Consider the following 25,842-nt stretch of genomic DNA (forward strand, 5'->3'; position numbering starts at 1 on the left):
GAAATTACGCTTTGAAATCTGGAAGTGTGTTACATTAACTAAGTTATTATGCAAATGTATTCCAATACATGTTTCACTAATTCTGGAAAACCTACCTAGATCGCTCCCCCTCTCAAGGCACCACTCTACCAGTAGAAGTATCTCCTGAGGATTGTTTGGTGGCTTGGTGCCTATAAACAAATCCTTAATAACAGTTGCATTCAGCAATGAACCAAAGCACACACCTGGTTTTTTTGCCAAACATCTTAAAATTCTCCACCCTACAGTGATGTTTCGAGGATTCTCACTGTTGCGTACAAGGCTGAAAAAAAAAAGAAGTGGTCATAAATCATGCTGTATACAAACAATGAACTCAACTAATTGAATTATCAATTATTTTGTAACATAATGAAACATAATAGCTGGAATACAAACAGTGGAATGACTGAAAAAAATCACTATACAGTGCAGACAGAGTAGCTCACATATACAAAAAAAAAAAGGTTTAATGTTATAGTACTATTTATTCCCACCCTCGCTATAGGTACACCCTTCTGGGTCCCTTTCAACCTTGGATCTGTCCTCCTTTAACCATCACCAACCTACCCTCCACTCCTTTCTAAGGACAGAAAAGTTGACTCTGGAGGTCAGAAAATGTTTCACTTCATTTGTGTCCATTAGCATACTAAACATTTTGTCTCCTGGAAGTAAGTAATGGGCAGCCATTCTGTCTCATAATTTGTTGGCTCTCTTGACTGAACCTTCCTGTTATACAATTAAGTTCTATTTGAGTAAAAATTAGTGTTCACTTTTCTTGAGTATGTCAAATTTTGCATCACCCATTGGCAATAATGTTTAGAAGAATGTAGCTGCAACCAGTATTTCTTACTGGTCACAAGAAACACTTGAACACTGACTTCTTAACAGTAAAGATCTGTTGGGTGGGTTATACCAGTAAACTTCAGATGCAGATGTCATACATATATGAAGTATGATCAGGAAAAGCATTTTTTCACATCAAACTAATAAATAATTACACAGAAATTATACTACAAATGAAAGATATTAAAGCAGAATTCAGGAGTAATGTAAACAACAAATTTAAAGTCAATCGTTCACTTGCAAAAATTGTTCACACAACTTAGGAAGGACCGTCAATTGCAGAACAGGCAAAGAGCACACAGTACAACATTTACCATAGTTTATAACAGCTCCCTTCCACTAAAACAAAGAAATCGCTTCAGTAGCAACCAGCCAATGCTGAAAATGAAACTTATCAGAATACCATGGTGGTGGTGGTGGTGGTGGTTAGTGTTTAACGTCCCGTCGACAACGAGGTCATTAGAGACGGAGCGCAAGCTCGGGTTAGGGAAGGATTGGGAAGGAAATCGGCCGTGCCCTTCAAAGGAACCATCTCGGCATTTGCCTGAAACGATTTAGGGAAATCACGGAAAACCTAAATCAGGATGGCCGGAGACGGGATTGAACCATCGTCCTCCCGAATGCGAGTCCAGTGTGCTAACCACTGTGCCACCTCGCTCGGTCAGAATACCATGTCCGAGTAGTGGAAGTTATATTAAGAGATTATGGCAAAATCAGGTGCTGTTTGTGACATATATATTCCACGTTGGAGCATCCACAATATTAAGAAAAGGATAAACTGCTACTGAACGTAAAGATAACACACTGAGCTGTGTCAGGAGCAATGAAAAGGTTGTTACACATTGAGTTTTCGGGCACACACATTTGACCACTATCTCTAGCCACTGAAGCCAGAATGCAACTACCACATTGAATGAAAGCAGTAATCTGGAGTGGGGTGGGGAAGGGAGAGAAACAAGCCAGAGTACAGGTGTGGGAAGAGAAGAGCGCTGTCTGCCAGAGCATGGGGTTAGATGGCAATTGGACAAGGCTGCCAAGCACAGCATCAGGAGACTATGGAGGAGGGAGGGGGAGGAGCAGTAACAGAGAGGGGGGAGGAGAAAAGAATGGTTTAATATCAATGGGTGCAGTGTCAGTCAGTGAGCAGTGCACACTGAGGATGACGGGATACGGACTGGGAGGAGGTGATATGACAGAGGGGGCAAAAACTGTAGGGTGGAGGATGTGGGGACTGAACGTTACCACAGGTTGATGATGCTGGGTAATTTTAGGAGCAGAAAATGTCTTTTAAGGATAACTCCCATCTGTGCAGTTTAGGTAAGCGGGTGGTGGAGGGCAGGATCCAGATGCCCCAGGTGTGAAACACCCACTGAACTCAAGCACGTTATGTTCAGCTGCTTGTTGTGCCACAAGGCGGCCCAGCTCACTCTTGCTCACAGTTTGCTTGATGACCATTCATAATGGTGGACAATATAAAAAGCTGTGCAATGATTGCAGCAGAACTGGTACATGACATGGTTGCTTTCAAAGGTGATCCAAACTCTGATGGGATAGGGCAAGTCTGTGACAGGGCTGAAACAGGAAGTGGATGAAAGACAAAATCTCACTTTTGGTGGGATGGGAAGGATCTTGGGTACAATGTCCCTCATAGCAGGGCATGATGATAGATAATCAAAGCTTTGATGAAGGATGTGGTTCATCTGTTCCAGCCCACAGTGGTACTGAGTGACAAAAGGGAGGGGGGGCTCCTTTATACCTGGTTCTTGGGGGATGGTGGGAGGATTGAGGGCATATGGGGAATATGTTTGTGTAGTAGGTGGGGGTAGTGCCTGTCTGTGAAGGCCTTTGTGAGACTAACAGCATGCTGGGCAAGGGGTTCTTGTCACTGCAGATATGCCGTCCCCAGGTGGCCAGGAACTGATTTTTTTTGTGTGGGAAGGATGGTGTCTATCGAAATTGGTGGGTTTAATTTGGATATAGGTGTGGATGATGCCACTAGAGAGGAGGAAGGTGGCAAGCTGGGCTGAGGAGCACTAGGTGAAGTGGATGGGAGAGGTGTTGATGTTGTGAGGGAAGAGGGATAGGGTGTCTTGACACTGAGTCCAGATCATGAAGATATTGTCAATAAAACTGATCCAAACCAGGGATTTGGGGTTTGGTGAGGCTAGGAAGGTTTCCTTTAGACTGCCCTTACACAGGCTGGCATAGAAGGTTGCTTGCAGGTGCCCATGTCTGTGCTGTGTATTTATGTGTGTAGCTGTGTGTTGGGACAAGAATGAAGTAGTGGGTTTCGAGTCTGAAGGGTGCTGGGAGAGTTAAAGTTCAATAGAGGCAAGATCATGGGCATGAGGGATGTTGGTGTGTAGGGAAGTCTTAACAGTGATGAGTAGGGATCCAGGAAGGTGTGGTAGGGTTGTTGGAGAGCCATTGAAAGAATTGGTTGGTATCTTTGACGTGGGAGGCTACATTTTGGGCAGTTGATTGGAGGTGTTGGTCAATGAGGGCCGAAATTCTTTCAACGGGGCACAATAACCAGCTACAATGGGACATCCAAGATTGTTGGGTTTGTGGATTTTGGAGAGCATATAGAAGGTGGATGCATAGGGTGTCATACAGGTGAGGTGGGAAATCGATTTGGGGCAGATGTTCTGGGAAGGGGCCAAGGTATTAAGCAGGGATTGGAGGTAATGTTGGACTTCCGGAATGGGATCACGCTAGCAGGGTTTGAAGGTGGAGGTGTCGGGTAGTCACTGCAATTCATAATGAGAGTGGGGAACTTTTGTTGCAGGTAGGATGATGAGGTCAGGATCTGTCTTGAAGCTGTGTGTGGCTGTCTTCTGCTGAAAGGTTGGTGTTTTCATGAAGGTACTTAGGGACTGATGGTGAGGCCAAGTTGGAGGTAACGAATTCCTGGAGGGGGACCAGGGGTTGGTTGGGAGGGAGGAAGGGTCACAGTTGGATGATGGCATGAACTGGGAGAAGCAATGTTCAGTTTAGGGATTAAGTTCGCTCTGGTTGTAGGAACTGTTGGCAATGAAGTGTTTTTGTTGCAGGGATTGAAAGATGGACAGTAGATGTAGCACCCTGCACACCAAAAAATAAAGCCTGCCTAGTGGAAATGGCATATCTACAGTGACAAGAACTCCCTTGCCCAGCATGCTGCGAGTCTCACAAAGGCCTTCACTGACAGGCACTGTCTCCCACACCTACTCCACAAACAGATTTCCCGTGCCATCTTCCCACACACCTCAGTTCTTGCACCAATCCCAAGAGCCAGGTATAAAGGAATGCAGCCCCCCCTCCCCCTTCATCACCCAGTGCCACCCTGGACTGGAAAAACTGAACTGCATCCTTCATCAAGGCTTTGATTATCTATCATTATGCCCTGATATGAAGGACACCAATCCTACCCAAGATCCTTCCAACCCCTCCTTAAGGGACATTTCATCTTCCATCCAACCCCCACAACATCATAATCCACCACTATGCCCCTCCCAATCCCACCCTCTTGCCATAGGGATAATATCCCTGCAGAAGATCCAGGTGCAAGACCTGCACAATCCACCCACTTATCACTTCCTATTCCAGCCATGTAACAGGCTTAGCCTATCCTGTCAGAGGTTGGGTAACCTGTGAAAGCAGCAGTGTCATATACAACCTCTGCTGCAATCATTGCATTGCTTTTTATATTTGTATGACTACCAATCAGATTTCCACTACCATGAATGGCTACTGCCAAACTGTGGTCAACAGCAAGCTGGACCACCCTGTGTCACAACAGGCAACTGAACATAATATGCTAGGTATCAATGGCTGCTTCACACCTGGACTTTCTAGACCCTCATCTCCTCTGGAAGCTTTTATGGACTGCACAAATGGAAGTTATCCTTACAATCCATTTTCTGCTCTCTAAATTATCTCAGCCACAACCAATGGTAACCTTCAGTCACGCACCCTTCACCTGCAGTTTCCACCCCCTCTGTCCTATCACCACTTCCTAATTCACATCCCCCCACCTTCATTGTGCACCACTTTCCACCAATGCACTCACAGATCTCTTCCCCTTCTATTCTCCTTTTTATCCCACTTCAAACCACCCCCGCCCCCTCTCCCTCCCCTACAGCCTTCCAATGCTGTGCCAGGAAGCCTTGTCCTGCTGGGATCTAGTCCTTACAGTTTCCACTAGATAGCGATCTCTCCTCCCACTTGCACCATGCTATCGCTCCCTCATTCCAGCCTCATTCCAGATTGCAGCTTTTCTTCAATGTGAGAGTTGCATTCTGGCCACAGCAAACAGAGATAGTGGCCGTGTGTACATGAGTTGTGCCTGCTTGTGTGAATGGGTGTGCTATTTCTTTTCTGAAGAGGCTTTGGCCAAATGCTAAATGTGCAACAGTATTTTGATCGAGTCTGTCTGCAACTCAAAGTGTAATCTTTATGGTGAGTAACAATCTATCCTTTTCATAATATTGTTGATATACACTGATCAGCCAGAACATTATGACCAAAAACCTACTATCAATATAAACACATCGCAGCGATAGCAGTGTCACCTGGCAAGATACGATTAATAGTCAGACACATACACAGTGCATGTAGTATCAGTAAGCATCCTGTCCATGTGTAGAATGGGAAGGTGGGTGATCTATCTGAGTTTGACCTAGGGCAACTGTGATGGTAAACAAGCTCTACACAAGTATTTCAGAAACTGCACGACTTGTCAGATGTTATGGGAGTGCTATGGCGAGTGTCTTCAAGATGTGGAGAACCGTAGGTGAAACCATGTCCAGACATCGTGGAGTTGGGTGGCCACCCCTCATTATAGATGTTGGATGTTGTAGGCTGGGCAGACTGGTAAAAGAGAACAGGTGGAGAACTGTGGCAAAACTTAATGTCAGACTTTAATGCTGGGCAGAGTACAAGTGTGTGTCTGAACACACAGTGCACCAAATGACCCAGGCATGTGAGAATGTCAACACCACAACATTGACAACTGTGACTGAAATGGGCATTTGACCATCAGCACTGGACGCTGGCGCCATGGTGGAGCACTGCATCATCTGATGAATCCCAATACCTTCTTCATCCTGCTGATGGGAGGGTGTGAATCCGTCATCTTCCAGGGGAACAGCTCCTCGACACCTGTACTGCAGGATGGAGATGAGCTGCTGGAAGGTCCATTTTGCTCTGTGGAACATTCATGTGGGCATACATGGGTCCAGTGGAGCTCGTGCAAGGCACCATGACAGCCAAAGAGTATCATAAACTAGTTGAAGACCACATATGCCTCTTCTTGACAATCATATTTCCTGATAGCAATGGCATTTTTCAATAATATAATGTGCCACGTCACAAGGCCAGGAGTGTGATGGAGTGGTTTGCAGAACACAGTGTCTAATTCCAACTGATGTTCTGGAAACTTGCCAGATCTAAACCCAACTGGACACACCTGGGATATAGTTGAACGTGGCTTCAGTGCTCATCGCCCTCCCAACACCCCCCCCCCCCCTCCCCAGAATTAGGTGGTGTGTGTGCAGATGTAGTGTCAACTCCCTCTAGTAACGTACCATCGCCTTGTTGCTTCCATGCAACAATGTGCCGCCACAGTTATCCACGCCAAAGGTGGACCTACCAGCTATTAGGTAAGTGGTCATAATGTTCAGCCTGATCAGTGTGAAAAATTAATAATACTCTATGGTAATAAGAAATATTGAGGTTGTTAAAAGCATGAGCCGTATCAACTGTATATGCAACCTTACGAATAAAACCACTGCAAGCTGAAATATAGTGAGATCAGTACCAGTAAGCTATTAAATCTGTGAAATGGAACAATAGAGTTATCAGTGAAATTAGTGAAACTGTTAAATATTCAATACTGTTTCTGGTCAACTGTGAATATACTATCAGATTACTCTCATATAGCTTTCAGACACATACAGCAGAGAAGTTAAGGCTTTTATCAACTGTTGGTTAAGATCTCAGATATCAAGTACGATTGTAATGATTAGTGCTACCTAAAATCCCCCCCACCATGAACATGGACCTTGTCATTGGTGGGGAGGCTTGCATGCCTCAGCGATACAGATAGGCATACCGTAGGTGCAACCACAACGGAGGGGTATCAGTTGAGAGGCCAGACAAACATGTGGTTTCTGAAGAGGGGCAGCAGTCTTTTCAGTAGTTGAAGGAGCAACAGTCTGGATGATTGACTGATCTGGCCTTGTAACACTAACCAAAACGGGCTTGCTGTGCTGGTACTGCCAACAGCTGAAAGCAAGGGGAAACTACAGCCATAATTTTTCCCGAGGGCATGAAGCTTTACTGTATGGTTAAATGATGATGGTGTCCTCTTGGGTAAAATATTCCGGAGGTAAAATAGTCCCCCATTTGGATCTCCGGGCGGGGACTACTCTGGAGGATGTTGTTATCAGGAGAAAGAAAACTGGTTCTACAGATCAGAGTGTGGAATGTCAGAGCCCTTAATTGGGCAAGTAGGTTGGAAAATTTAAAAAGGGAAATGGATAGGTTAAAGTTAGCTATAGTGGGAATTAGTGAAGTTCGGTGGCAGGAGGAACAAGACTTTTGGTCAGGTGAATACAGGGTTATAAATACAAAATCAAATAGGAGTAATGCAGGAGTAGGTTTAATAATGAATAAAAAAAAATAGGAGTGCAGATAAGCTACTACAAACAGCATAGTGAACACATTATTGTGGCCAAGATAGACACGAAGCCCATGCCTACTACAGTAGTTTATATGCCAACTAGCTCTGCAGGTGAAGAAGAAATTGATGAAATGTATGATGAGATAAAAGAAATTATTCAGATAGTGAAGGGAGAGAAAATTTAATAGTCATGGGTGACTGGGATTCGATAGTAGGAAAAGGGAGAGAAGGAAACGTAGTAGGTGAATATGGATTGGGGGTAAGAAATGAAAGAGAAAGCCACCTGGTAGAACTTTGCACAGAGCATATCTTAGTTCAAGAATCATGAAAGAAGGTTGTATACATGGAAGAAGGCTGGAGATACTAGAAGGTATCAGATAGATTATATAATGGTAAGACAGAGACTTAGGAACAAGGTTTTAAATTGTAAGGCATTTACAGGGGCAGATGTGGACTCTGACCACAAGCTATTGGTTATGAACTGTAGATTAAAACTGAAGAAACAGCAAAAAGGTGGGAATTTAAGGAGATGGGACCTGGATAAACTGACTAAACCAGAAGTTGTACAGAGTTTCAGGGAGAGCATAAGGGAACAATTGGCAGGAATGGGGGAAAGAAATACAGTAGAAGAAGAATGGGTAGCTTTGAGGGATGAAGTAGTGAAGGCAGCAGAGGATCAAATAGGTAAAAAGACGAGGGCTAGTAGAAACCCTTGGGTAACAGAAGAAATATTGAACTTAATTGATGAAAGGAGAAAGTATAAAAATGCAGTAAATGAAGCACACAAAAAGGAATACAAATGTCTGAAAAATGAGATTGACAGGAAGTGCAAAATGGCTAAGCAGGGATGACTAGCGGACAAATGTAAGTATGTACAGGCTTATCTCACTAGGGTGAAGATAGATACTGCCTATAGGAAAATTAAAGAGACCTTTGGAGAAAAGAGAACCACTTGTATGAATATCAAGAGCTCAGATGCAAACCCAGTTCTAAGCAAAGAAGGGAAAGCAGAAAGGTGGAAGGAGTGTATAGAGGGTCTATACAAGGGCGATGTACTTGAGGACAATATTAAGGAAATGGAAGAGGATGTAGATGAAGATGAAATGGAAGATATGATACTGCGTGAAGAGTTTGACAGAGCACTGAAAGTCCCGAGTTGAAACAAGGCCTCGGGAGTAGACAACATTCAATTAGAACTACTGACAGCCTTGGGAGAGCCAGCCCAGGCAAAAACTATACCATCTGGTAAGCAAGATGTATGAGATAGGCGAAATACCCTCAGACTTCAAGAAGAATATAATAATTCCAATCCCAAAGAAAGCAAGTGAAAATTACCGAACTATCAGTTTAATAAGTCACGACTGCAAAGCACTAACACGAATTCTTTACAGACGAATGGAAAAACTGGTAGAAGCCGACCTCGGGGAAGATCAGTTTGGATACTTATCTTAAAAAATAGATTAAGGAAAGGCAAACCTACGCTTCTAGCACTTGTAGACTTAGAGAAAGCTTTTGACAATGTTGACTGGAATACTATGTTTCAAATTCTGAAGGTGGCAGGGGTAAAATACAGGAAGCGAAAGGCTACTTACAATTTGTACAGAACCAGATGGCAGTTATAAGAGTCGAGGGACATGAAGGGGAAGCAGTGGTTGGGAAAGGAGTGAGACAGGGTTGCAGCCTCTCCCCGATGTTATTCAATTTGTATGTTGAGCAAGCAGTAAAGGAAACATAAGAAAAATTCGGAGTAGGTATTACAATCCATGGAGAAGAAATAAAAACTTAGAGGTTCGCCGATGACATTGTAATAGCAAAGGACTTGGAAGAGCAGTTGAACGGAATGGACAGTGTCTTGAAAGGAGGGTATAAGATGAACATCAACAAAAGCAAAACGAGGATAATGGAATGTAGACGAATTAAGTTGGTTGATGCTGAGGGAATTAGATTAGGAAATGAGATGCTTAGAATAGTAAATGAGTTTTGCTATTTGGGGAGCAAAATAACTGATGATGGTCGAAGTAGAGAGGATATAAAATGTAGACTAGAAATGGCAAGGAAAGTGTTTCTGAAGAAGAGAAATTTGTTAACATCAAGTATAGATTTACGTGTCAGGAAGTAGTTTCTGAAAGTATTTGTATGGAGTGTAGCCACGTATGGAAGTGAAACATGGACGATAAATAGTTTGGACAAGAAGAGAATAGAAGCTTTCGAAATGTGGTGCTACAGAAGAATGCTGAAGATTAGATGGGTAGATCACATAACTAATGAGGAGGTATTGAATAGAATTGGGGAGAAGAAGAGTTTGTGGCACAACTTGTCTAGAAGAAGGGATCGGTTGGTAGGACATGTTCTGAGGCATCAAAGGATCACCAGTTTAGTATTGAAGGGCAGCGCAGAGGGTAAAAATCGTAGAGGGAGGTCAAGAGATGAATACACTAAGCAGATTCAGAAGGATGTAAGTTGCAGTGGGTACTGGGAGATGAAGAAGCTTGTACAGAATAGAGTAGCATGGAGAGCTGCATCAAAACAGTCTCAGGACTGAAGACCACAACCACCACAACCACAACCACCACCACCACCACCACCACAACAACAACAACAACAGCTACCTAAAATAATAAAGTACTTAAACAGTGGGAAATCCAGGATACAACAAAAACAACAACAACAACAACAACGTGTAAAGGAGGCACTGAGCTGGAGACAGGTACAATGTAAAAGAACAATACAAACATTTAGCTTTCCGGAAAAGTCCTTCATCAAATGTAAAAAAATATTCTCACATATTCACACAAGCACAACTCCCACACACATGGCCATTGTCATTTCTGAGTTCTCTGGGCATTAAAGCCTGACTGCGGCTGAGATCAGCAGCATTTTATTTAGGGGTGGGCAGTGGAGATAGGGAAGATGGTTGAGGTGGGGAGGGGAAGGGATAGCAGGATAGGGATGGCGGGCACAGTACAGTCTCTTGATGCTGCACCTAGTAGCCCTGTCCTGTCTCTAACAGATCCCTGCATGCACCCACAGACCATGCTATCCCACCTCACCCAGCCCTACACCTCTTTCATACCCCCATTACCCACCTCAAGTAGACTTGCTCATGCCACCAGATGCAGTTGTGGTCGGGCCTCAGTACCCAAAGAGTCCAGTGATGATAGTGGCTATGTCTGTAAGAATTGTGCATTGGGAATGTATGAAAGTTTTCTAAGTCTGGTGAAGGACTTAGTCCAAAAGTTGAATATTTCTAGCATTCTTTTATGAAGTGCTAGAGAATAAGAGTGTGTGAGCACAAACATCATCTATACTTCCCATCAAGAATAAGTGTTGTACTGCACTGACGACCTTGCTTTCAGATTGATTGAGGTTATGATGTGACACTGTTTGGTGGAGCCCCTGGGTACTTCAAAACACATACACAATTGTGGCTCGAATTATGCAATGTAAAAGTCATCACCTACACAGGCAGGAGCCAGAATACAAACAATATCTCATTCGCAAGGTCCATATAGTCAGGAAACCAATGGATTACAAAACAGCAATATGTTAGTTGCAGAACAGGCATCCATTGGTGTTTTCCAGAGATGCTGATCAGGATTAGATGAAATGGCTGACAGGATTTGACCAAGTTGATAGAATAGATGGGATGAAGTGAAGTTTTTGGCAAACATTTACTTTTACTTGGAAGGCACTGCCCAGAAGTTATTCAATATCAACAAAGACAAGCTTAATAGCTAAGACCAATTCCAGGCCGAACTCAAGAAACCATTTGATGACAATCACCAGCAAGTATACTTAGCAGAAGAACTATTGTGAAATAGGCTCCAGTATCACGGAGAAATAACACAGTCTTACATACACAATAAATTTAGCCATATGTCACATTTTGAATCAGAATATGACAGAAGTCAACAAAATCTCACTGGATGAAATGGTCGCAGAAGATATGTACCAATCTCTTCTGGTAAAGGATTTCACAGCAACAGAGGAATTCACAAGTGGTGCCAGCACATCAAGGAAAGCAACAGAGAAAGTCAGATGAAAGATGTATGACCCATCCCAGAATGTGGTCCTTATTGCAATTGTCGAATGCTACCATGACTTCGTCCCTCTCATATAGGTAGTAAGAGAAGAGGTATAGCAGTTTGTAACAGCCAGAAATGCCAGACTGAGTAGCAAGAGAGAGCAGCCATAAATGTCAATAAGTAATAGAGAATCTTGAAGAAGAGGTGTATCAATCTTTAGCACCAATCTCTGCCTCCTGTTGAACACTCCAGGAAAAATGAAAATGGCCAACTCTGACTTTTGCAGCAGCCATCAAGCAACAACCCAGCCCCAAAAAAAATGAGGCTACAAACAACTCCTCCACCAAAGGTAAAGCCCCACAGAAGAACACACATTTCGAGGACAGAGAACAACACAATAGCATATACGTGATGATGATGATGATGATGATGTCTGGACACATTGTGCACCACTGCACAGAAAGAAGATGAGTTTTTGATGGCTACTTCACTGTCAGATGTCAACCATAACAGCTATTCTACTTGTACCTGTCAAATGTAGATGATTATAATCAACCCACTGACAAAGCCGATCACTGTACATTGGATGAGATCACTCGTCAACAAATTGTAGCCATTCTTCATTGCCCTACAGAGGCACCAGCTATTGCCAGGTTGTCAAACTCAAGGAAACTAAGAAAGGCAACCATCTAGGGAGGTGAGGGCACAACAGTCACCAAGAAGTCTCAAAATCACACTTATGTTGTCATTAACAGCCAACCTGGCTCTGAGCACTATGGAACAGCCAACCTGTCTGGGTGCTAGTTGACTAAAGGGCTTCCTTTTCTGTGATGTATAGTGCTTATTGTTGCCAACTAAAAATGACTGTTCCATTACAAGAAAGCGACCGTTCTGAAAGTCGCAAATAGGAAATGCATTCAGCAAACAGGAGCGCATCTATTGCAAGAACAGCTATTAATGATGGAACACAGCTCTTCAAATTTGTCATTTGAACAGACTGTCACACCGTTATTCTCTGATGAGACCTCTTGCAGACATCACAAGCAGTCCAGACTGTGAAAAATCAGAGCTCCATAATGACAAAACTGTTTGAAAAAGCACACACAACAAAGACTGCTGTAGGTGGCTGTTTGCCATTGAGGATGCTGTTATTTTGTCATTAACAAGAGAAGTTCCAGCTGTCAGTCTAGATGCTCAGTTAAATTGTGAAGCAAAAAGGTACTAACTGTCAGTGGTGGTCATAAGTGTGATAGGTAGTCAAGGAGAACTGTATATCACTGATTGTCACCAACAGCTACAGTTCATACCTAAGGTATGTGTATGGGGACAGCCAAACCAGTCCACAAAGGGCAGCTTAGAGCCATCGACTAAGAATCTTACTCTGCTACCCGACAGACAGCATAGGGGAGGAAGCCGCTATTGAAATGGCAGCAACATATGGCTAGACCCAGGAAAAAAGTCTGCTGGCGTTTGCCATTCTTCCCCAATTTAAGAATGTTTTCATATCCGGAATAGGGAACAAAATCATGGAAAAAAATGGCTATTATTGCTTTGCATTGAGGATGTCCTAGACTGACTGAATGGAACAAAGTATTTCTCAACTGTGGACATGGATGCAGGTTATTGGCAAATAGAGGGTGACAAGGCTGTCCGGGAAAAGATTGCCTTCATAACTCCTAACGGACTCTTATGAATTCGAAGTTACGGCATTTAGACTATGTAATGCTCCAGCCATCTTCAAAAATTTTATGGATTTCAACACTTTAAATGGATGAAATGTCTTCACTATATGGTGGAAGACATTGTCTTTTTATTTCTGACTAACAACCATGAAGTACATCAGAATGCAGTCCTCTGTCAATCTGAAAATGTGACTTTTTGCAGCCCAATAAATAACAGTCTTGGGGCACCTACAGAAAGGTGATGCGAGTCTGTGCCAATCCAAGGAAAATAAGAGCACTCACTGATTTTTTGAATGTCTGGCACATTTGTGATGTGAGAAGTTCTTAGAATGTGCTCGCATCACTAGCAATTCATAAAGGACTTCCGTACTGAGGCACCTCCTCGGCAAGAACAACTTTGGGGAGATGCCTGACGTCACTGCTGGGAATACCATGTTCCACTACATTGCGAAGTCTGAAAGGAAGACTCTGCCATGTCAGAGAGGAATGTGGGCAGTGAGATGCAGCAACAGTTTTACTTTACAAGCAGAATTTAGGATATGCCATAATGTATGAAGTCACAGAGTATTTGGTGGCTGTTATATTAGAGGGCATGAGGTATGAATATAAGCTGTTTCAGAGCCCCGGCACATTGAAGGTCTTATGAAAATGTGTCATATTTGGTAAGATTTGTTATAATAAAATGACAGGAAACTACATATCGCTAGATCCAGGCTTCTCGTAACTGATGCTGCTCGTGTTGTAACTTGCTTGCTATAAAAGTATACTGTTTCAATACTATGGCACAATGATGATTAACCAAAAGTGTGTCTTTTTGGTGCAATTTGTCACAATTAAATATCAAATAACATCATTTGCCATTACAGCCTTTAGATATCATAAACCATATAACTTAGGTGCTGGTGTAATGTTGAAGTTGTCGTGTTGTTGACACTGTCATAAGCTATAATTCTTTTGTTTTCAGTTTTTGTTTTCTAAAAGATTCTAGGGTTTACTTTATAGTTTAATGGAAGTATTATCTGCAATAGTCAATGTTATTTATTATAAGTAATGTATTTACTGCAATTCTTGTTGCTTAGGCCAAGCCAGCAGTGCTGGCTTTGGTCACACACCTTGAGGCTGTTCCCAATGGGCATTGCTGATGGAGGCTAAATGTGGGGATGTGAGGAAGAGCCAACACATCCCTTGTGTCCGTCAATCAATCCACTACTGTAGCTGACGTGGGTGCTGCCTTCACTGAGAATAACCCCTCACCCATGATCAAAATTCAAAATTGTTTCATGGTGGGGAAGGCAGGAAATATTTTACGAGAGGGGGAGGGGAGGGGGGCTGATCGAAAGGCCTCCCCAGTTCATCTGATGAACAGGTTTCAGGCGCTATCTGTGGCTGACAAAGACCCTGAGCCAGCTGCCCTCACTCACCCTGAGGAAGCCTCTTGGCCCACAAGACTTGGGCATTCATAGGATTGTAGAAGATGCAACGGGTCTACTAAAGAGACTGTCTAAACTACGTTTGTCTGTTCTATTACAGAGTGTTACTGTGCTGTATGGGATCCTTACCAGACAGGATTGATGGAGGACATCAAAAAGTTTAAAGAAGGACAACTCGTTTCATATTATATGAAACTGGGGACAGAGTGTCATGGATATGATAAGTGAGTTGGGATGGTAATCATTAATACAAAGCCATTTTTTGGTGTGGTGATATTTTTTCAAGAAATTTCAACCAATAACTTCCTCTTCTGAATGTGAAAATATTTTATTGTCGCCAACCTATATGGGAAGAAATGATCATCAAAATAAAATAAAAGAAATCACAGCTTGCATGAAAGATTTAAGTGTTCAGTTTTCCTGTGTGCTATCTGAGTGTGCAATGGTAGAGAAATAGTGTTAAGATGGTTCAAAGGATCCTCTGCCATGCACTTAAATGCAAATTGCAGTGTAGTAATGTAGAGGTAGATTAATGGTAAAATCGAGGCACTGAAAGCAGTGTTGACATTAGAGCTAAGAAATAATTTAAGGAGACATAAAAGTATATGGGTCAGGCCAATAAGTAGGTCAGAGTAGTCATGAAAAGTGTAAACAGGCATTGTTGAACAAGACAAAAGTGACAAACATAAACCAGATAAACTGTCAGATGTTCTTATAAGGTGGTGCTTCTTGAGTTATCCTTTCATCGAGTCATACTATCATAAACAGAAGTCTTCAAGAAGATATTTTCATTCAGGGCTGAAAATTACATTAGTGTATGGCGATTATAAAGCCAATTTGAAGAAGACAACAGCATGCAAGCATCTCTAAAAAATATACAGCTATCTATTCCGTGACTAATTATTCGGATTCTTTCAACCAAAGAAAGATCAGTGTCACAAATTTCCTGCATTTAATTAACTGACCAAGAATGAGATGCTGTTAAAACAAGATCATCATGACAAACATTTACAGAGCAGTGATCTGGCTCAGGAAAAGCACATTGAAGGCAGAATGCTAGCACAAAGTGATCCAAGTGTTGTAGCTGTAAATTCTGATCTACATGCCATGTTGAACATTCCAAAGGGACCTTGTGGCTAAACATTCTACCACAGAAAACTGACAGTATATAATCTGACCATATATAATCCGAGAAATCAAGACAGCACTTGTTACTTATGGAATGAGATAGATTCTAAAAGGGGTCAACTGAATTTGCCACATGCGTCTGTCTATGTTCGCATCATAGCACTACCACTACAAGTGAGGATGTCGGATGTGAAGGTTAACAGAAGACCTCTACACAAGAAGAACCATCCAAATTTACAGTCAACAGATCATGCATTTTTTGAAGCAGGTCACACAGAAATGGAGTGTGACTATTCATTCCAAGACGAAGAAGAAAAGTAAGTATGTGCCATTGTGCCACCATGAAGGATTGGCCAAAATCATTTGAAGTTGCAGGAGGAATTCTTGTCCTTTCATCATCCAAGCTATGTCGTACAATGATTTCCTAAACTTTCAAAGTGACCAGAAAGACATCCCCAAAATTCCATTGCACAATATTTGTATCCTCCACTATGGCACAAACAAACCTCTTTAAGTGTTCTACAACAGAGAATTTAAAGAAGCCTTTGATAAAGTATCCTTAAAAAGAAGCTATAACCTTCAGTAAATGTGTGTTAACAAGGCATTACTGAAAAAACTTCCAATAGCAGAATCAAGTGCAAAGACTGATTCCATTTACTTTTGTTATTCATCGATACACAATCAATGCCCAAAGGTTCTGGCTAACTTTTTTGGCACATGATGTGTTTGGGTGGCTGTAATGTGGTTAATGCCCAAATCAAAACAAAAATTGCTGAAAAAATGGGCACAAAAGGAAGTTACGTTCTCACTAATGATAGCCTTACTAGGCACAATCACAGCCTATATTTTTTGTGAACCCTTCACCACAGCTTGTACAGTGGCTCCCCTAGAGGTAAACAACCAAGTGAATCTGAAAACATATCAACATAGACCAAAATATACTTTAGACAAATGTGAGTTCCAGGCAACATTCCTACAAAGCCCACATATAATTTTTCAAAGGGGATCTCTGCCGGGGTGGATGCCAAGAAATTGACCTTAGTCTTTTGTACTGGCTTACTCACAACACACATATTATAATTCTTTACATTATCCTTGATATCCTTACCCATACCCTTCCAAATAACCATTGTGATTTTTTTCCCAGGTTCTTAAATAACTGGCATGTCTGCCCATTGGGTATCCATAAAAATATTTAAATCCATACGAAATTAGCTCCGTTGATGTTACCAGTTTAGGCTTTCCATCAACTTTCACTGTCCCATATTCGTTCCCTAAGTGAGTATGGAGTCACCAACTCGCCTCTATTTAGTTGATCCTTAATGGCCTTCATGACTATTCCTTGGTCTTGATACTGCCTAATACCTTCATAAAATGATGGAAAGTGCATTGAAATTAAATTAATCTGTTCAGGATGAGAATGCTTGTTTGGTAACATATCCTGTTCCACAATATTTTCTGGGTTAACCAGTCTACTAACACCACTGGCAACCCAATTTTCAGTGCCCCATAATGAGCAAAACCTCAAGCCTAAATGCCAATATTCAGGTAACCCATGGCACTATTCACCTGGTCTTATAAGGCCTGCCCAGGACCCAACTCAATGCCTGTTTATCAGTCTCAAACTGAAAGATGGTAGTATGTTCACCAGAGTGAAAAGATGATACATAAGGTGATTTTGATGGTGTAATAACCCTCCATTCTAACAGCTTCTCAATGTGCCTTTTAAAGGCCTTTACTCTAGGTGGTGATAATCAATATGGTTTCTTCCTAATGTGAGTCTGACCTGTGAGCTCTATTTTATATTTAGAAGTTAAGTGAATTCCAATTCTATGGTCAAGATACCATTAAAACTTGTTCATAGGTCACAAACTTGGAGTCTCTGCTTATTACACAAATGCTCCAAACTCTTCATTGACATCTCATTTATTGGTGTTGCCTCCCCATCCACCTCTGGAGTATTTCCTTGTATCAGCTCCTTTTGGCCATAATCATGCTCAAACAACAAAAACCAGAAATTCTGGACAAACCTGAAATAATAAGCACTGCCGGCACAGTCAACAACTCTCCCATCTTCCTCAAAACATCCACGCCAAAAGTAAAAGGAGTTGACAAATTAGCAATTACCCTAATTTTAACCTTCCACATAAAGCACTGTATTCTCGAACAGTCAAGTAATATGCCTCTGACCTTCATTTGGGTGTTGTCTGGTACTACTATTTGCATTGATTCCTGTTCAATCTTCTTCCATTTGGAAACAACTATTATTTCTACTAACCCATCCCTGACCCAAAATCGTTACGATGCAGCCAGAGTCCACAAACCCACACACTGGTTCATTATTAGTGTAACAGCATATATATGGAAGCTGCTTAGACTGTCTCTCCTTCATGATTGTTAACCGACTCAACCTGTAGTTCTCCCCTTCCCACCACATGGTATGAGTCAACTGTCACTGTTCCACTCTCCTGCCTCTGCCTATAGGGCTGCACCGGGCTAGGTGGCCAAGACTACCATGAGAAAAATGCTTTAAGTTACTTTGCATTGCATACCTGGTATTCTCACATAGTTGGCTTCCATTGTTTCTTTCTCTTTCCTTCACTCACTGTCATAAGCAACCCCCCGGCACGTGACTAACCATATCACTCAAGGTAACAAAATCAGTGCATTTCACAAAATACCAGTTTCTGCCGGTCCTCTGGCTGCATACCCTCAAGAACAAGTCTTAACATTCTGACTAATTCCAGGTATAAGATTCTCGCACTCCATCTGACTACCTACATAGCAGGTAAACTTCTCTTATAGGACCTTGCACATGCCCATAATGCAAATAAATGAACTCCTGCATGGCTATGTGGTATGTATTACTTGGATACCCTCTTACAAAATACATGCAAAGTTTCACACTGGCTAATGCTATTCTTCACCTTCCCCAACTCCCGTTAATCATCATGATTATTAGTTGCAACAATTATTCCTGTCCAACATTTAAGGCTCCACCCTTCTCTTCCAATTTATCCAAAAAATATAGAAACCTACTGCCTCTGCAATGGAACTTACGAAAATTCACCTTCTTGCTGTAAAAAAGCTTGAAACAGGTTCGACAACTACTAAAGTGACCAACCCCAGTATTCCCTGCAGTTTTCTCTATCAAAACTGCCTCTTTTCTTGGACCCACTTTAAAACTCACTAACCACAAGGACAACATAAAATTTCTCTCTTGCAGTTCCACCAACTGTTATCTTTTAGATGCAGTGCAAGTCACTAACAACAAATCCTTAATTCGGTTCCTACAATGTTCCAGCTTCACACCCAACTTTTTAACTTGACCTGCAAATGGAACACTATTAACCTACAGGTCTTGAATATCAAGTTCTTTCAATGCCTTATCTATGATATGAAGTGTAAATTTTATCTCTTGTTCCCCCTTGGGCAGTGCTACTAATGGCTTTGATCCAACACCCTCCACATGCTCCAATATTTCCAAGGCAGCTCCCTGAGGTTTATCCCCTCTAATTGTAATCTCATATATCAACTCCTCTTTACAGAGATATCTAGCCACGAATCAATCTTGGTTCCATCTTTTAAACTTGACTAACTTGACAAACTGCATAATCCAAATCAGCTACACCAATAACCCTACCAATTTCCATTGTAGCAGCAAGGCACAGCCCTGATAACCCAGCAACCACACTCTGCAGCACACCACTTAAAACACCTGTTCGGTCCCACAAGCAATACGTGAGCTGGCAACTGAGGTTTATCTCTTTTACGATACTTATACGATGTCTAATTACAAGACCCAAGTCAGGCACTAGTACCAACAACCAACTAGGGAAATTAAGGCACACACCAATTATCACTCTGCAAGGCTTAAGGTTATATGTGTTTCACAATGTACTGAAAAATGCAACACAGGTCAGCCTCATATACACTGGCATATGTCATACGGAGACCAACTACTAAATACAGGAAGTGAGCCACTTTAATCAATGTAAGATATATCAGGCATTAGCTCCACAACAATTCAGAATTGTCTTAAAGTCCCTAAACATGAACTGCAAATAACAACCACTGACAGGTTGAAAAGAGAAACTCAATCACAACAACACTAATACTAAGACAGACTTCATCTGGAATTCCACTTGGGAACAAAAAAATTTATGAAATTTGTGACAAAACAATAAATATGAGCACTAACGCCTACTGACATATTAGAAAAATTAGGTGAACTAACCCCACTCAATTTCAGATGTGCTGTCATACAACCGAGAGCAATGTCACCCTATTACTATTTGCTAATTTAAGGATATACTTGCAACCAAAGGCAAGCCCCATCAATGGATATGCTTTTAAGAAAATTAAAACTGCTCTTCATGAATACTACTGACAAGAATGGACTTGTACATGGTAAAATGACAACAACAAATCATCAGCACTCCACACTTAACAGGTGCCATGCTAATCAGTGCAGCACTTAAAACCACATAAATATTTAAAGAACACCTAGAGCAATGCTAAGCACAGCTTAAAAAACATCACACAAATCTCTGTCAGGGAATAATACACAACCACAACACTATATCACCAATAGGGAGAAATTCTTAGTCCCTGCTCATATTCCCTTCGCAACAGCTAACATCAGCAAAAAAACACTTCATCACTGAACCTGCAAATGTCAATGGCTGGAAGCTAATCAAGGTAATCACTGATCTCTAACTATGCAATTCCTCAAAGGACAATGGAAAAAAACACATTTGTAGCAACTCTCAAAGACAGCAATGTGTCAATGGCCCATCATACACACCACTGCAAAGGCTTCACTCAACTCACTGGCTGCTCGTTTGGCTGCTACGGGGAATTGGCCGCTTACTCAATATGCAAGAATATGAAGCAATGGAGTCTTTTAAATTAATATTGTAGTGAACCACAGCTGAAGGCAAAAGAAAAACTCACGGGAAATGACATAAGACAGAATTTGCAACTATGTTAACAATAAATCAAACACAAATCAATTTCTTAAATTACCATTTATGTGACCTTTAAGACCCTGTTAAATATTCATTTGCCTTTATCTCAAAGCTAATGTAATACACACACACACATTGTTTTGGCGTGAAGTGGACAATACTAGAAAGTTGCTATGAAAGCAAAGAGAGCTTCTTCCAAGATGAAAGCAAACCCAAAGTCTTGTTGACAAATGAGAGCTGAAGGTAGCCTAATGAGCTCATGGAAATGAATGCAAAAAGCATTAAATGCATCTGTAAGTAAAATCTGGCCAATTGATCTGACAAAGAAAATTCTAAGCAGTTTTGGTCTTTTATAAAACCAATAAGCAGATCATAGCCACCTACTGCAACTCAGTGAGCAATCTGACACAAACAGAAGATGACAAATGGCTACTGAAATACTGAATTATGCCCCAAAATAGAAAATCAACTAAAATAATTCATCGGTGGAAAGACACTCGAGGGAATGAGATACCTGTAAGCAAAATAACATTTTCACTTTCTAGCAGCAGTTTATCATAGGTCACTCACTGGAGCAATGAAGTGTACAAAGCAATTAGGGAAAAATTTGCAGGTCATTTACATTTTCAAGAAGGATCAATGGATAGATGCAGGTAATTATAGACCTCCAGAATGAATTTTCACTCTGGGGCAGAGCGCACACTGATCTGCAATATCCTGAGAGATTAAAACTTTGTGCAGCACTAGGGCTCTAACTGCAGAACATCTGCCTTTTGCAGTCAAATGGTTTACCAAATGAGCTATCCAAGCACAACTCACAACCCTCTGTCACAGCCTTACTTCTAACAGCATCTTTCTCCTATCTGCAGAACAACTTATATTAGTGCCTCCTAATTTAAGGTTTAATTGGTTAAAATGTAGCATGAATGGTTAAAATCAAGACAAATGTATCTCCAGTGAAAACTTAAAATCAATCACCACAAATCATCTTCCAGCCTTTCAGTGGTCAGTTGTAGGCTGGATGAAGAGAGAAGGCTACAAAACCAACCATGAACAGTTAGCATTTAACAAGATTCCTTACAGTGGAATAAACATTGTTGAGGTCTACTGCAAATGAGGGACACTTCATATGCTGTCTTCAGAAACACATTTTTCCTGAGTGGAATGGCCTTACAGAGCATAACGAATTCTCTAGCAGAAGTAATGCTCCCAAAGTAATGACTGCACAAGAATGAATCAGCACATATCTTGATGATGTTTGTTACATTTCTAAGTGGTGTACACATTCTTGGGTTAAGAAAACATACTAAGTGATTCTGTTATAGGAAAGGCTATTGTATGGCTCCCTTCAGTAGAATTAGATTATCAATGATAGAGTGATATCTTCCGAATCCACGCTGGAGGCAGCTCTGGAGGGTTTCAGATTTGAGGACTCAATATGCTGCGCCAAACTACTATTGACTCAAGAGTGATTCCTATGCAAGTGATGAAAGTGACACACCATTTAACTGTTTGCATTATTACAGTAATCCACAACCTTCAATGGAGGAAATATTATTGGCTCCAGATGTGGGTATAGTACAGGAACAATATGAAAGCATGGATTTCAGTTGCAAAGCTCAAGTTGAGGGGAGCGGTCAGTCACCCACAAGTGCTGTTATTCTGTCAGTTAGAGCATCTAGTTTCATTAACAATGGTGGGCCGTTCAGCACTGTGTTTACACTGTTGAATGTTAGTTCAGAAGTAATGAGTCTGTTATCATCGTCCTATGGCTTTGCTGCACACAGTTCAATGTTCAGTGTAATGGTTTGATACCTTTTCACAACGCAATACTTCATTTGGTTAACTGTTTTTGCAAAGCTGGATCAGTTATGAAGCAAAAGTCGACTGGCCATCTTTGTGCGGTGCTCCACTAGGACGCATGCTCCGAGTTTGAGCATGTCTTTGTCACTCACTACAGTGCACCCTCAACTGCGCATTACAATTACATCCTTATAAATTTATGATCATACAGAAGCTTCACAAACTTGATTTGTGGGAACTGTTTTGTAAGAGAATGCTTGGTATTTTCACTGCTGATGATGTTTTAGTAATGATGAGCGATGAAGCTCACTTTTATCTGAATGGTTTTGTAAATTTGCATAACTGCTATTAAGCAGCAGACAACCCAAAAGAATCACCGTAAACCACTGTCCAATACTAAAGTGACCGTGTGGTGTGGAACTTTCAAAGTGGAAATTGTTGGACGTTATTTTTTTGAAGAAGGCAGTACTAGTGTAACAGTAAATCATAAAATTTATGTTTCAATGTTACGCAATTTTTGGCGATTACAACTTGAGGCTTTGGGGGTCAACAAGATGGAGCCATAGCTGACATGACTAATGCATCCATGGCAGTTGTTCCAGAAATATTCCCTCAACAACTGACCTTATGTTTCGGCAATCTCCACTGACTTGCATGCTCGCCAGATCTGTCGGTTCATGACTTCTTCTTATGGGGTCATTTGAAGTGCAGAGTCTATTGTCACAAACTTCATGCATTCAATGTTGTGAAGGTTGCAACATGCGAATAAGCTGCTGCTGTTTTAAAGGACACTTGGACAGAAGTTAGTTAGTTGCTTGGTTGGTTTGTTTTGGGAGGGGACCAAAGAGCAAGGTCATCGGACCCACTGGTTTGCCACGCCCTTTCATAGGAACCAACCCGGCATTTTCCTGAAGCGATTTAGGGAAGTCACGGTAAACCTAAATCTGGATGGCCGGATGCGGGTTTGAATCATCGTCAACCCAAATGCGAGTCCAGTATGCTAACCACCACGTCACCTGACTCTGTTGACAAAAGTCAGGTTGTACTGGTCTAGATATATTTCATATGTGATCAAAATAAACCTAATCATAGTAATTTGAAATCCATGTGTTGTTTTTGTGCCACCCTGAATTAAGAGACCAGATGTTACTAAAACAACTGAGAAGTGCATTTTCAGTGGCAAAGCACAGATGATGCAAAGTGATGAAATGCATCTGGTGTGCAGACTGAACTATTTCTCAAATCACATGCAGATAACAATCCACTTCCCTCAATGAGGGCAGCTGATAACAGATTTACTCATCAATGGAGAAATGCAATGTTTTCACCTTCAGAGTTCTGCAGATTATCTGATATTTTGAAGTTTGACTGACACAATGATCTTAAATAGTGCTCAAACATCACCTGAGCTGCACCTCTAAGCATATCACTGCAATAATTTTCCCCCAATAAAAATTACCACAAGAGGCGATACACAGCCCTTTCACAAAATCTCCCATACCAATTTAAATATTTGTGGAGTAGTTGTAATAACTAACTCTTTCTTTGAAAAATTGCCTTCAAAATTCAGGTGAACCTTATACTAAAAAATCAGTCTAGTATTTGATTTAAAGTTTCTGCCAATCTTAAAAATTCACAAGCTTGCTAACACACTGTCCCTCCTGCCCCACTATCACAAACCCAGAACTGTCTAACCTATGATGTGTCAATGCAGTCTACAGTGCCAGTGAACTCAAATTGAAAGTACTTTGCGTTATCGGTAACAGTAAAATATTTTTGTTACCTAGCAGCCAGTTTTGTAATAGAAGAAAATAAAAAGTATTCATATGATGCAGGCTATAAATTGAAAGTAATATCATATGCAGAACAACATGGAAACCAAGTTGCTGACAGGTATTTTGGCCAGCCACCAACAGAAAAAAACCATTCATTATTGGTGCCCTAGTAAAGAAGAGATGAAAAAAATGAGGAAGACTAAATGTGCAAAGAGAGGACTGAATGCAAAATGGCCAAAACTAGAAGATGACATATGGAATTGGATTCAAGGACACCATCAGAATGGCAATGGCAATTCATATAAAAATGATTCAAATACATGCTCGTGAGCTAGCGCTACAGTCGAACTTAACAGACTTTAAGGGTGGAGGTGGTTGGTGCAACAGGTTTATGGAGTGTCATGGACTTAGTACACGAACCACAACCAAAGTGTCTCAGAAAATGCCACAAGGGTATGAAGAGAAAATATTATCTTTCCATCACTTTATCATTCACCACAGAAAGAAAACCAGTGTGGAAATAAGCCAAATAATGGATATTGTCGAAACTCTTCTGATATTTGATGTGCTGTGTAACAGAACTGTTGCCATGAAAGGTGCGAAAACAGTAACTATAAAAACAAGTGGACACGGAAAAATGCACCACACTGTTGACCTTCCATGCTGTGCTCACAGTACTAAATTTAATCCAATGATCATTTTCAAGCACAAAAAATGCAAAAAGCTTCTGAAATACCACCAGGTGGTGGTATTCACATACACAATAAGACTCGGATGGACGAGGCTTGTATGAAATTATTGATTAACAGAGTGGGGAGAGAAGGAAAGGTGTTTTATTGAAGAAGAGTTCTCTTCTTGTGCTAGATCAGTTAGTGGTCATTTGAAAAGTTCTGTGAACGAGAGGTTGATACAGGGATATACAGAGCTTGCTGTTATGCTGGGAGGACTTATTTCACAATTGCAACCTCCTAATGCCTTGATAAACAAACCATTTGAAGTGTGTAGGAGAGAGGAATGAAACAAATGGATGACGGATGAAACCCAACAAGAATGCATGCTGAAGCAAGTTTAAAAATGACTACAATCGACCAAATGTGTCAGTGGATAAAACAGTAGTGGTCTAGGGTGAGAGAAGATATCATTAAATCTTTCAAGAAGTGCAACATAAGCAACACTCTCAATGGCAATGAAGACCAACTTCTATATGAAAAGGACAAAGATGGCAATGAAGACTGAGGAGGACGAGGAGGAGGTTCAAATGATTTTCATGAATTTTAAAGGTCAGTTCAGTACTATAAACTAAGTATTTTTTGTCTGGCTTTGCAATCTAATAACAAAATTGGTAAAATTGTTATTTTTTTTTAAATTGCTTAAAAATTAAGGTGCATCTTGTAGTCCATAGCACCTTATAGTTTATAAAACGTAGCAGTTAATTTACCACGTGCTGTCTCACCTGAAGAAGTGTGACATCTATCCAATATAAGTTTTTGATAAAATTATTTAA

At 41.2% G+C, this 25,842-nt stretch overlaps 1 protein-coding gene across 1 annotated transcript in view; it reads right to left on the reverse strand.

Annotated features, from left to right (window-relative positions):
• LOC126481253 (ubiquitin carboxyl-terminal hydrolase 35) overlaps nt 1-25,842 on the reverse strand; it is a 127,581-nt gene that overhangs the window by 87,476 nt on the left and 14,263 nt on the right. Inside the window, 1 exon segment of the mRNA XM_050104872.1 lies at nt 96-301. Within this exon segment, the coding sequence (XP_049960829.1) occupies nt 96-301 (206 nt within the window).

The sequence above is a fragment of the Schistocerca serialis genome, chromosome 5 (genome assembly GCF_023864345.2).
Source record: "Schistocerca serialis cubense isolate TAMUIC-IGC-003099 chromosome 5, iqSchSeri2.2, whole genome shotgun sequence".
Classification (NCBI taxonomy): domain Eukaryota; kingdom Metazoa; phylum Arthropoda; class Insecta; order Orthoptera; family Acrididae; genus Schistocerca; species Schistocerca serialis.